The sequence below is a fragment of the Triticum aestivum genome, chromosome 1D, assembly GCF_018294505.1.
Source record: "Triticum aestivum cultivar Chinese Spring chromosome 1D, IWGSC CS RefSeq v2.1, whole genome shotgun sequence".
Taxonomy (NCBI): Eukaryota; Viridiplantae; Streptophyta; class Magnoliopsida; order Poales; family Poaceae; genus Triticum; species Triticum aestivum.
The window spans coordinates 89,096,404-89,108,700 of NC_057796.1; the positions used below are offsets into that span (position 1 = coordinate 89,096,404).

The window sequence follows — 12,297 nt, forward strand, 5'->3', positions numbered from 1 at the left end:
CACATTGATGCCAACTCTAGCCCTCCGAAGCTGAAGTCATAGGCGCGCACCACCACGCCCGGCCGATTCATCGGACGAGCGGCACGTATATATGCCGGTGACGTCGGCGCTCGGTTAGCGGTCTGGTACTATTCGAGCGAAACGACTACGCTCGCGCTAGATTTTCTCCAAACGGAAAATATTGCCCGCCACTCGCCTGAATTTCGAAGCGGGCCCAACTGGGCCGCACAAGCCCGCGTGGAGCCCATTCCGAACCCCCTTCTTCTACTCTCCCTCTCGTTTCTCCGGTGTACTGAACAGTGAGGAAAGGCAGTGACGCTTCTCCAATCGAACCGAGCAGCGAAATCCCAATTCAAAATTCCACCGGCAAACCCTCGCGGACAGCGCGCCGCGCCGGATCGGACCGCCTGCCGGAGATGGAGGCGGCGCGGGATTCGATGGCGGCCCTCCTCGACGCCGGCATCTTCGACTCCGCCCAGACGCTCGTACGTAACCCCTGCGCCTTCTCCCCCATTCCGAACCTCTAGGGTTTTGCCCCGGATCAACTGCTCCGTTGCATGTGGCGCGCGTGCGCGGGCTGCTCGTCGGTGGCTAGGTAGTTGAGCTAGGGAGCGAGCTGGCCTGCTGGCCTAGGAATTGAAAAAAACAATCCTGCGTCCCAAAAGGTTAAAGGTTGCGATAGCAAAAGGGGGGCTACTCTCACACAATTTTGCAGAGTCTGGCCTAGGACTTGTTCCTCGTTAGATTTTCCTTCTGTACAGAGGTTTTCAGGTAGCAATAATAATTTTTCATGACTTGCAGGGATGCTTTCTCGTGTCTTCTGGTGGCGCAAATAATGAGGCCAGCATATCCATGAAGGCAGAAAGCTTGGTAAGTTGCCCTTTGTAGCTCTGCACGGGAAGTTGATGCTAGCTCGGGCCTACTCTTACACAATGTTGCGCTGCCGAATGCCCATTCCTATTGCCTAGATACCGCAATTTTCACATCTCGTGCCTGAAATGTTGTGTGCTGTACTGCAGGTCCTGCACGGTGATGCGTTGTATGGGGAGAAAGAATTTCGGAGGGCACTGGTAATATTGCTGAGAAACCATGGTTTATTAGAAATTTAGAATGCTATGAGGAGCTTTGTTGTGTCGGAAAGCTGAGCATGCATGTGACAGTTTGCTGCTTACTGTTGAAATTTAAGTTTCTTATTTTCGCTTTTTGATCATTATAGAATGCCTACAAGCAAGCTATGCAATGTAGCAAAAGTATCCCCAGACAAGCAACAAGTACTGCCAGAATCTCAATTTCCACTACCGGCCGGTCACCTTCTCCAAATTCTTCAAATGTTATGCCATTCAATGAAAATGAGGTGTGAACAGCTCAGTAGACCATTCTGGTGTTTCTTGCATTGGTATTTTATTCTATACAACCCTAGCAAATAACTCAGTGCAATTTTGCTCTACTGTTGTAGGTGAAGTCTAAAATAGCTATTTGCCATTCTGCTTTACATGAGTATCGTGAAGCACTCCAAGAGGTTCGGGCTTTTCTTTCTTTGTGAGTCTGTGTTAATGTTTGCTAAATTTAGCAAACATTTTTTATGCTCATAAGTGTTGGTCAATATTTGAAAATACGAAACCTTTAAATATATGTAGGATGGTTTTGATCTAGATGTGGTTTGTTCTTTTGACAATGACAAATGATGCAGAGTTTGATCTACATGTTTTCTGCAGATGGAAGGGATTCCTTCTAAAATGAGAAATCTAAAAATGAATCTGATGTTAGGCAAGCTTTATCGAATATCCAGAAATAATCGTGCGGCTGCCATATGTTATAAAGAGTGTTTGAGGTACAACAAATCAAATGATTTGTTTTCTATGATCCCGAATTCTGCAACTTTATAGTCCCTCTGATGCATAATATAAGCTGCTTTAGAGGTTCTGTCAGTCAAATGTTTTTTTCGGCTTGACCATCATTATACAAAATATTACCAAAATGTTCAATATAGTATTGATATTACTAGATTTTTCATGATTTTTTTATAACATGTAATTACTGAATTACATCTGTTGTAACGACATATTTTTTAATCATTTATGGTCAAAGTGTTACTTTGATGACTGTGTCATTGTCCTAAACTAATTATATTATGAATCAGAGGGAGGAGGTCATAGGCATAAATTGATAGTGATATTTCCTGTTCTATCGCATTGCCTCATATGGTTAGTCCTTCATGATGTAATTTGACAAGTTGTTTTCGACATCTTTATTCTTTTCTGCTAGGCAATGCCCTTATGTATTTGAGGCTATTGCAGCTTTGGCTGAAATGGGGCTTTCTTCAAAGGAGTTCTCTTTACTATTTGCACAAGTAAGTGTCCATTTCTTTTGCTTAAGATCTCAAAAGGAAGCACGGTCTCTCTAGATGAATAGTTTAATTTTAGTGAGAACAGATAAATATCCGTTATGCTAGTTTTCTGTATGCTGATTGATTGTCAAATTTCCTAAATACGACGTCTTCTTCTCTAATCATGTTTTATTGTTCAATGTCTCGATCTAAACAGTATCACCTTGATAAATTTCCCACATCTTCTGTTTTACGTGTGGAGTATGCAGTAAGTTGTATTCTATTTATGGGTTGCTCAAGGATATCTCTGAATTGCGTACACTTCCACTATTTACCTTCGCATAGTTGAACATAGTTACAGAACCATCATTGCACCAAAGTTTACCCCCTTTTGGTGCATATCTTCTGTACATATAAGTTATTAACAGTTGATATATATAGGTGTGAGCACTGCATATACGAACTATGCAGAAATAAGGAACATCCAATTGCGCAGTGTAAAATTTATTTTTGAATCATTATTTGCTGAAATTTAGAAATCTGGAATGATTATTATATTCGTCTGTAGGCACCAAATAGAGGAGGCAAGCCACCAGGTGATTTTTTGGATGCACAACGTTGGTGGAATGTAAGTGAAATATGCTGCACTCCTGTTGCATATAGGCAGGCTGCTGATGTTTCCAGGGGATTTCATACATATTTGAAACATTACCATTTGAGGCATGTCACATTGCCACCAATAGTAATGAAAGTAATGTATTGAAATGAATTTATGTTGATATCAGATAACCTTGCATGGCATACAGCGTTTAATCTTGTATACCCTAAGTTACAAAATAGGTGATTGCATGTTAGATCTCCTTGGCACATTGATTATTGAAAGCCAAAGCAGCACTAACAGTCTACATGCTAAACTTTACTAAATTGGAACACACCTTTGGCCTTCTTTCGACTCCGAAGAATTTGCCACAACTGCCACAACAGTGTACACCTGCACTTCTGTTACTTTCTTTACCACCATTAATGCAAACTGATTAGGTGTGATTAAATGGGAAATGTAAGGATACACCATTAATGCAAACTGATTAGGTGGATTTTTTACAATTTACCAAATGATCCACATAATTCTTTCCGCAGCTAAAGTGTATTTCTTATTGGAGTGATTTTTTGTTACTGGTTCCTCAGAAACTGTGTTTCTCTTTCAGCAAATATTTGATCATACATCTTGTTCTTGTTATGGTTGGCTCAAATAATTAATTTACTTCAATTATTGTTTTCTTAATAGCGGTATGTAGAGGCCCAGTGTTGCATTGCTTCACATGATTATAAAGGTATTGCAATGAACTTTTTCCAGATTTCATTTGATGTTTCTAGCATAAGATGTGCTTAGTTGATTTTTATTGAACTGATCAAGGAATTATTTCGTATGGCTGCCAAGGATATTGAGTGCTGTTAAATGATTCGTTGTTAATAACATATCACCATGTAGCTCCATCCTGTGTCTTAATTTGGTACTGGACTCTGGTACTATAGCATAGCTTGTTAATCAACCTTTCAAAACTTCAGTTTCAGTAATCTGTTGGGCATAATTTGCAGCTTTCAAAACTTCAGGTTCTTCATCATAATAAATAAGCTTACTGTTTTTTCACCTTTTCTAGGTGGCCTGGATATATACCTGGAACTAATGCAACGATTTCCCAATAATGTGCACATCTTGCTGGAAATTGCGAAGGTTTATCTCTTTCTTCAAGTTTCCCATTGTTGGGCTTCTGTATATGTTGTATATTGAAGTAGAATCATCAAGTTATTCTCTCTCATGTAATGCCTCTTTGTTATGTATGTCTTGATTTCTGTAAGTTTGATGCTCCTATGTTCCTCAGTTATGTAAAGAATTTCTGAAGTCATAGTTCATCATTGTTAGAGTTATAATATAGGTCATGTACCCCTTTATATTTATCCCGTTGTATAAGGGGTTTCCTGCATATGTTCCACACCTGTACATGTATATATATCGGCCTATGGCCTCATGGGAATACAAGTTGCTTATTCCTAACATGGTATTAGAGCTCTAGGGTTTCTTTTTCGCACGCCGCAACTCGTGCTCGATCCCGTCGTGACGGCTGCCCTGCTCCGATCCGGCCGAAGCATCCTCGTCTGAAGGCCTCCTTGTCACGCGCCGTGTACAGCTTCCTCTGGACTCCCGCCAGTCCAGCCGCCGGCCTCGGTCTCCCGCCTCGATCCCGCTCGTCTCGGCGACCCGCTCCCGCCGCCGCCAGGTGCCAGGACTCGCGTTTGCTTCCGCCGCGCCGTTCCCGCTCTCAGGCGCCGCTCCCGCCCGCCAGCTCCTGCCGTCCGCCAGACTCCGCGGTCGCTCCCGCCGCTCCAGCTCTCAGGCGCCGCTTCCGCCCGCTAGCTCCTGCCAGGACTCGCGGTCATCCGCCCCTCCCGCCAGGACTCCGCTCCCGTGGTCTTCCGCCTGCCGTCGGGTCTCTTCAAAAAAAAATGTCTGCTGCATCGGGCTATGTTGCTGTCCCTCGCTGTCCGGTGATCTTTGATGGTACTAACTACACCGAGTTCGCTGGCTTCATGCGCATTCACATGCGTGGCATCCGTCTCTGGGGCGTTCTTTCTGGCGAGGTCTGCTGTCCGCCACGTCCGGTTCCTCCGGTGGCCCCTACTCCGCCGACTCCCCTGGTTCTTCCTACGGATGCTAATCAGGCCGCCAAGGATGCGGCTAAGATTGCTGATGAGGCTGCTGATCGTGCCTATGATGAAGAGGGCTTTGGCTTATGAGGAGGCTCTTCAGACGTATCATGGTGCTTTGTTTGTTTACACCCAGTGGCTTGATGATGAGGCTCGTGCTGCAGCTGTTCTCACTGCTAGTGTTCTGCCTCAGTTTGCTTCTGAGTTTCTGGGTCTTCCTACTGTCTTCCAGATGTGGACCTGTCTTCGTCAGCGCTATGAGCCCTCTGGTGATGCCTTATATCTTTCTATGGTTCGTCAGGAGCATGCTCTTCAGCAGGGTGACTCTACTGTTGATGACTTTTATGCACAGAGTTCTGCCATCTGGCGCCAGCTTGATTCTCTCCGCAGTGCTGGTTGTCGTACTTGCCCATGCCGCCAGGCTGTCCAGGCCGATTTGGAGTTTCATCGCGTCTACGAGTTCCTGTCTCGGCTCCGTAAGGAGTTTGAGCCCCGGCGTGCTCAGTTGCTTGCTCGTGGCCGTATTTCTCTCATGGAGGCGCTTTCAGAGATTCGTGCTGAGGAGACTCGCCTACGTGGTGCTGGTTTGCTGGAGGTTCCCTCTGTGCTCGCTACTCGGGTTTCTTCCACTCCACCTGCTGCACCGCCCCATTCTCGCTCGAGTGCTCCGCCGCTCTTGCCCACTCCTTCTGGAGGCTCAGGTCGCCCCCGTTCACATTGTGACTACTGCAACAATGATGGTCATATTGAGTCCCAGTGCTACACCAAGCGGAAACACCTGCGCAAGGCGCGATCATCAGGGACTTCGTCATCTCCCTCGCCAGCTTCAGCCATTGCTTTGACTGAGCAGGATATTCTGAGACTTAAGCGTCTGCTCGCGGCTTCAGGTTCTTCCTCGATGGGTACTGTTGGTTCTGTGACTGATGCTTCCCGCACTGAGCACCCGCCCTCTACACAGTCAGGTACATTCCCATGGGTTCTGGACTCTGGAGCTTCTTTTCATATGTCTTCTCATTCTTCCGCTTTGTCCTCTCTTCGCTCGCTGGATTCTCCTGTTCATGTCTTCACTGCTGATGGTACTCCACTTTCTGTTGCTAGTAGAGGCCATCTTTCCACTCCTTATTCTGTTCCTGATGTTGCTCATGTTCCTCGCCTTACCATGAATCTGTTTTCTGCCGGTCAACTTACTGATTCTGGTTGTCGTGTCATCCTTGATGTTGACTCTTGTTCTGTCCAGGATCGTCGCACGCACACTCTGGTTGGGGCTGGCCCTCGCCGCCGTGATTCTCAGGGTCTTTGGGAGTTGGACTGGCTTCATGTTCCTTCCGCTGCCACCACCATCGCCAGTCCCTCCGCTGCTGTCGCCTCTGTTACTGGTTCCTTCAAGCAGTGGCATCATCGACTTGGTCATCTGTGTGGTTCTCGGTTATCGTCTTTAGTTCGTCAAGGTCTTCTGGGGTCTGTCTCAGGAGATGTCTCTTTAGAGTGTCAGGGTTGTCGTCTTGGCAAGCAGATTCAGTTACCATATTCCCATAGTGAGTCAGTGTCTAAGCGTCCTTTCGATTTAGTCCATTTTGATGTATGGGGTCCGGCTCCTTTTGCTTCGAAAGGTGGTCATAAATACTATATTATTTTCATCGATGATTTTTCTCGTTACACATGGCTTTATTTCATGACTTCACGTAGTGAGGTGTTGTCTATTTATAAGCGTTTTGCTGCCATGGTTCATACTCAGTTCTCTTCACCCATTCGTGTTTTTCGTGCTGACTCCGCTGGTGAGTATATCTCTAAGATGTTGCGTGGTGTCCTGGTGCTCATGCTCAGAATGGCGTGTCTGAGCGCAAGCATCGTCACCTTCTTGAGACGGCTCGTGCTATGATGATCGCCGCCTCTCTTCCGCCTCATTTTTGGGCCGAGGCTATCTCCACTTCCGTCTATCTCATCAACCTTCAGCCATCTGCTGCTTTGCAGGGTGGTGTTCCTTTTGAGCGTCTGTTTGATCGTTCTCCCGATTATTCGATGCTCCGCTTGTTTGGTTGTGTTTGCTATGTTCTTCTTGCCCCTCGCGAACGCACCAAACTGACCGCTCAGTCTGTTGAGTGTGTCTTCTTAGGCTACAGTGATGAGCATAAGGGCTATCGTTGTTGGGATCCTGTCGGTCGTCGGATGCGTATCTCTCGAGACGTGACTTTTGATGAGTCTCGTCCTTTTTACCCACGCCCATCTTCCTCGTTTTTTTAGTAGAGGATATCTCTTTCCTCACTTTTCCTGACTCCCCTATCAGTCCCATCGCGCCTGTGCCTATTCGCTCCACTCCCTCTGCTTCTCCACCCCTCGTCGATTCGCCGCCACCATCTTCCCCGGTCTCCTTACCTAGCATGACACCGGATTCTACACCTTCATCTCCGGTGACTTCTTCGTCGCCACCCCCTGATTCTACCTTGGCGATTCCTCCTTCTCTTGTTCCATCTCTTCCTCAGCATTACACTCGTCGTTCACGACCTGTGGATGCTTCCTTGGATGAGTCGTCCTCTTCCTCTCAGCCTACTTATGGCTTGCGTTCTCGTCCTCGTCCGCCTATTGATCGCTTTGGATTTCCCACCGCTGGTGCTGCTGTTCTTGAGCCGACTTCTTACCGTCAGGCTGTTGTTCATCCTGAATGGCAGTTTGCGATGGCAGAGGAGATTGCTGCTCTTGAACGCACTGGTACCTGGGATCTTGTTTCTCTTCCTCCCGGAGTCCGTCCCATCACTTGTAAGTGGGTCTACAAGGTTAAGACTCGCTCCGATGGTTCTCTTGAGCGTCACAAAGCTCGTCTCGTGGCTCGTGGTTTTCAGCAGGAGCATGGTCGTGATTATGACGAGACGTTTGCTCCTGTGGCCCATATGACCACTATTCGTACACTTCTTGCTGTTGCCTCTGCACGCCACTGGACTATATCTCAGCTTGATGGTAAGAATGCCTTTCTTAATGGTGAGCTGCGTGAGGAGGTATACATGCAGCCACCACCTGGGTATTCTGTTCCTGATGGCATGGTGTGTCGTCTTCGTCGCTCTCTCTATGGCCTTAAGCAAGCCCCTCGCGCCTGGTTTGAGCGTTTTGCTTCTGTGGTCACTACTGCTGGTTTTTCAGCAAGTGCTCATGATCCCGCATTGTTTATTCACCTTTCTCCTCGTGGCCGGACTCTTCTTCTTCTCTATGTTGATGATATGGTCATCACTGGGGATGACCCCGAGTATATTGCCTTTGTAAAGGCCCGTCTTAGTGAGCAGTTTCTTATGTCTGATCTTGGACCTCTTCGCTACTTTCTTGGGATTGAAGTCTCTTCTACCTCTGATGGCTTTTTTATATCTCAGGAAAAGTATATTCAGGATCTTCTTGCTCGTGCTGCTCTTTCTGACGAGCGCACTGTTGAGACTCCTATGGAGCTCAATGTTCACCTTCGTGCTACTGATGGTGATCCTCTCCCTGACCCGACGCGTTATCGTCATCTCGTTGGCAGTCTTGTCTATCTAGCTGTCACTCGTCCGGACATCTCTTATCCGGTTCATATTCTGAGTCAGTTTGTCTCTGCTCCCACATCGGTTCATTATAGTCATCTCCTTCGTGTTCTCCGATATCTTCGGGGCACGATCTCTCACCGTCTCTTCTTTCATAGCTCCAGTTCTTTACAGCTTCAGGCCTATGCGGATGCTACGTGGGCTAGTGATCCTTCTGATCGCCGTTCACTTTCTGCTTACTGTGTTTTTCTTGGCGGTTCTCTCATTGCCTGGAAGACGAAGAAACAGATTGCAGTTTCCCGTTCGAGTGCTGAGGCTGAGTTGCGAGCTATGGCTCTTTTGACGGCAGAGGTGACTTGGTTACGGTGGTTACTTCAGGATTTTGGTGTTTCTGTCACTACACTGACTATGCTCTTATCTGACAGTACAGGTGCTATTAGCATTGCGCGCGATCCTGTGAAGCATGAGCTCACCAAGCATATTGGTGTTGATGCTTTCTATGTGCGCGCTGCTGTGCAGGATCAGGTTATTACTCTTCAGTATGTGCCTTCCGAGTTACAGTTGGCGGATTTCCTGACGAAGGCCCAGACTAAAGCGCAACATGGCTTTTATCTCTCCAAACTCAGTGTTGTTCCTCCACCATGAGTTTGAGGGGGGGGTGTTAGAGTTATAATATAGGTCATGTACCCCTTTATATTTATCCCGTTGTATAAGGGGTTTCCTGCATATGTTCCACACCTGTACATGTATATATATCGGCCTATGGCCTCATGGGAATACAAGTTGCTTATTCCTAACAATCATCACATTTTTTTGTGTGAATTTAATTATCTTTATTCATTGTCTATCCTGATTTTTCTGCTTCTTATTTCTAGGTTGAAACCATCATAGGCAAGAATGAAGAAGCAATTATGAATTTTGAGAAGGTAAAGAAACAAGTATAGGCTTCGAGTTCCTTGTAAGGAAATATATGTCTCTAAAACGGTTGGTGCTTTGCAGGCTCGGTTAATTGATCCAAACATCATGACATATATGGATGAGTATGCAATCCTCCTAAAATTAAAATCGGACTACACTAAGCTAAACAAACTGGTACATGATATGCTGCATATTGATCCTGCAAGACCAGAAACATGTATTGCTCTTGCAGCATTTTGGGAAAGAAAAGATGAAAGAAAAGCTTTGACATATGCTGAAAAGGTATGTACATTTTATAGATATAGATATGTTTTGTGGAAGCGAACCTTCCATGTAATGTTCCTTACGTTGTTTTACATTTTGCAGAGCCTTCGAGTTGATGATAGGCATATAACCGGCTATATTATGAAGGTAAGAAAACATAACGTTATTGACCATACAACATAAATATGGTACCAGTGTCCGCTTGCATTGTCATATTCTGGAAATGTTGCAATGAAGTATACAAGCATGTTTGGCGGGTTTACAACAAACCTGTTGCGGTTGTTGGCTTATACTTCATAATTCGTATATGGCTAGGATCCTATCTTTATTTTTTGTTATCCAGGTGGTGGGCTTACTGTTTGCTTATATTCTTTAAGGGCAATCTGCATCTTTCATTGAATCGACCAGATTTGGCAGTAACAGACTTCAGGGGAGCTCAAGAACTAAGGGCTGATCTTCGCTCTTATCAAGGTTGTTACACATAGATACTTCTGGTTACTTATCCAAAACCTACAAGCAGTTTAATATGGATATTATTCTCAGGTTTGGTGCGTGCTTATCTAGCACTTTCCAAATGCAAAGATGCACTATTCACTGCACGTGAAGCAATGAAGGTTATGCATCAGTCTGCAAAAGCTCTCAAGCTAGTTGGTGATGTGCATGCTATCAGTTCCAGTGGGAGAGAGAAGGTAAAGACAAAAAGTTTTTTTTTCCTATGATTTCATTTTGTATACTTTTTTTCTTGTGATTGTGCCCTTTGGCAAGTAATTCATGTTGTTCAATTATTTTCCAGGCAAGAAAGTTCTATGAATCTGCTATTCGTCTTGAACCTGGATTTCTTGGAGCAGCACTGGCATTGGCTGATTTGCATGTTGCTGAAGGACGGAATAAGGAGGCAGTTTTGTTACTTGAAAGATATCTAAGACAATGGGCCGATGATTCTCTACATATCAAGTTGGCTCAAGTATTTGCAGCAACAAGTCTGCTTTCGGATGCACTCTCCCACTACCAATCTGCACTAAGGTATGCAAACTTCCTCTTGAAGTGAAACTATGGAATAGCAGCCCTAAGTTGTAGGAAGGCTTCATGCTGAATCCTGTATTTCCCCACCCTCTCAATTCTATCCATTTACAGTCCTGGGCATTTCTCTTCCCAGAGCTTATTGTCTTTCCCCCTGGCCTCACCAATGGGTCAATTGCTACCTTGAACAAGGCCAATTGGTACCTGGAAGGTTGTAAATGATTTAACTTGCTTGATTAAATGTAGGTAAACTGAGAGATTAGTATGTCTGAAATATGTCTTGTGGAATATTCTTCTTCTGTCCTAGAATATTTGATGCTCACTGTAGTTAAGGCCGGGACTTATCTCATATACTAGATTGTTTCTGTAGACGAATTGTCATGATTAACAACTCCGTCAATTTCCGTCCATCTTGCCATTGAAGGCTGATCCAGCAAGTCAGCTACTCAAAAGCTACCCAAGATGGTCTCTTGCTCTTTTAGCTGTTACTACTACTTTACAAACATATGTACGTTAGTTATCACTTTGAGTTCCCATTAGCTGTTTGCTAGTGCATCTTAACCGATCTAGAGATAGAAACGTCACTCCTTGTAGGCTGCAGTGAAGCTCTATCAGGTGTCAACTAAATTGTGGGAGGCAATTGGCCTATTTTGGTTTCGAAAACCTTTGTTAACACTTCTCGACATGCCTATTGTTTTACGTTTTGTAGCCTTGTGTACTAGTTCATGGAAAAACCAACTTTCTTTTGCAGGATAAACCCGCACAATGAAGCAGCCAAGAAAGGATTGGAGCGCTTGGAGAAGCAAATGAAGGTGCGATCTCCTAACATTCAGCGGCTCCTGTCATGTTTTGGTTTCCCTCTTAGACTTGCTCCACGGTAAGATAAGAAACGTTGACTGCTCCGATTCCCCTGTGCAGGGAGTAGACCCGGATGCGCCTGAAGACGAGGACGAGAACGAAGCTGACGACGTCGATGGTGACCAGGATGACGCCGAGCTGCTGTAGGAACTGTGGATTCAAAAAGGCGGTACATATCAGTATACTGGAGGTACCATGAATGCTGAAGCTGTCACTGACCGAAGGGGGCTTGCTGTGCGGGGTGGGGGTTGGTACAGTACTTGGTAAGGTGGCTGGCGTAACAACTTTGTGCCGATGGTTTGATTGACGAGTGGGAATGTTGTGCCACTGCCCACGGGGCTACTCTCATGTAAGGCCTTGTTTGGTAGCAGGGGATCCTTCCGGGATCCCGACCTTTTCCCTGGGCGAGAAAACCGCGCGTGTTTTTCACCCTGGTTTTGCTCCACGCGTATTTGGTGGCAAGGGGGAGGGAATATTCCCTATCCGATCCACCCCGATTCCCTGGGTAACAAACCCGCGTCTCCTTACGGCTTTGTTCGGTCGCACCCTATCTCAAGAGGATTGGAGGGGGTTTGTGTGTGTGTGTGTGTGTGTGTGTGGGGGGGGGGGGGGGGGGGGGGGGGGGGGCGGGGTGGGGATGTGACTTGTATGGGATTTAATCCCTAACCTCTTCAAATCCATGCCAACCGAACACAACCTACATCGGGA

General features: G+C 45.8%; 1 protein-coding gene across 1 annotated transcript; it reads left to right on the top strand.

Moving 5' to 3' along the window:
• The first annotated feature begins 277 nt into the window (after positions 1-277).
• LOC123180505 (anaphase-promoting complex subunit 7) lies at positions 278-12,021 on the top strand. The gene is made up of 18 exons (XM_044592574.1): positions 278-485; positions 802-870; positions 1,020-1,070; positions 1,217-1,354; positions 1,457-1,519; positions 1,716-1,831; positions 2,266-2,350; positions 2,895-2,954; positions 3,612-3,657; positions 3,985-4,058; positions 9,405-9,455; positions 9,529-9,729; positions 9,814-9,858; positions 10,089-10,182; positions 10,255-10,400; positions 10,505-10,734; positions 11,483-11,543; positions 11,650-12,021. The coding sequence occupies exons 1-18, from the start codon at positions 417-419 to the stop codon at positions 11,734-11,736; spliced, it is 1,686 nt and encodes a 561-aa protein (XP_044448509.1). The 5' UTR covers positions 278-416; the 3' UTR covers positions 11,737-12,021.
• Positions 12,022-12,297: the final 276 nt, after the last annotated feature.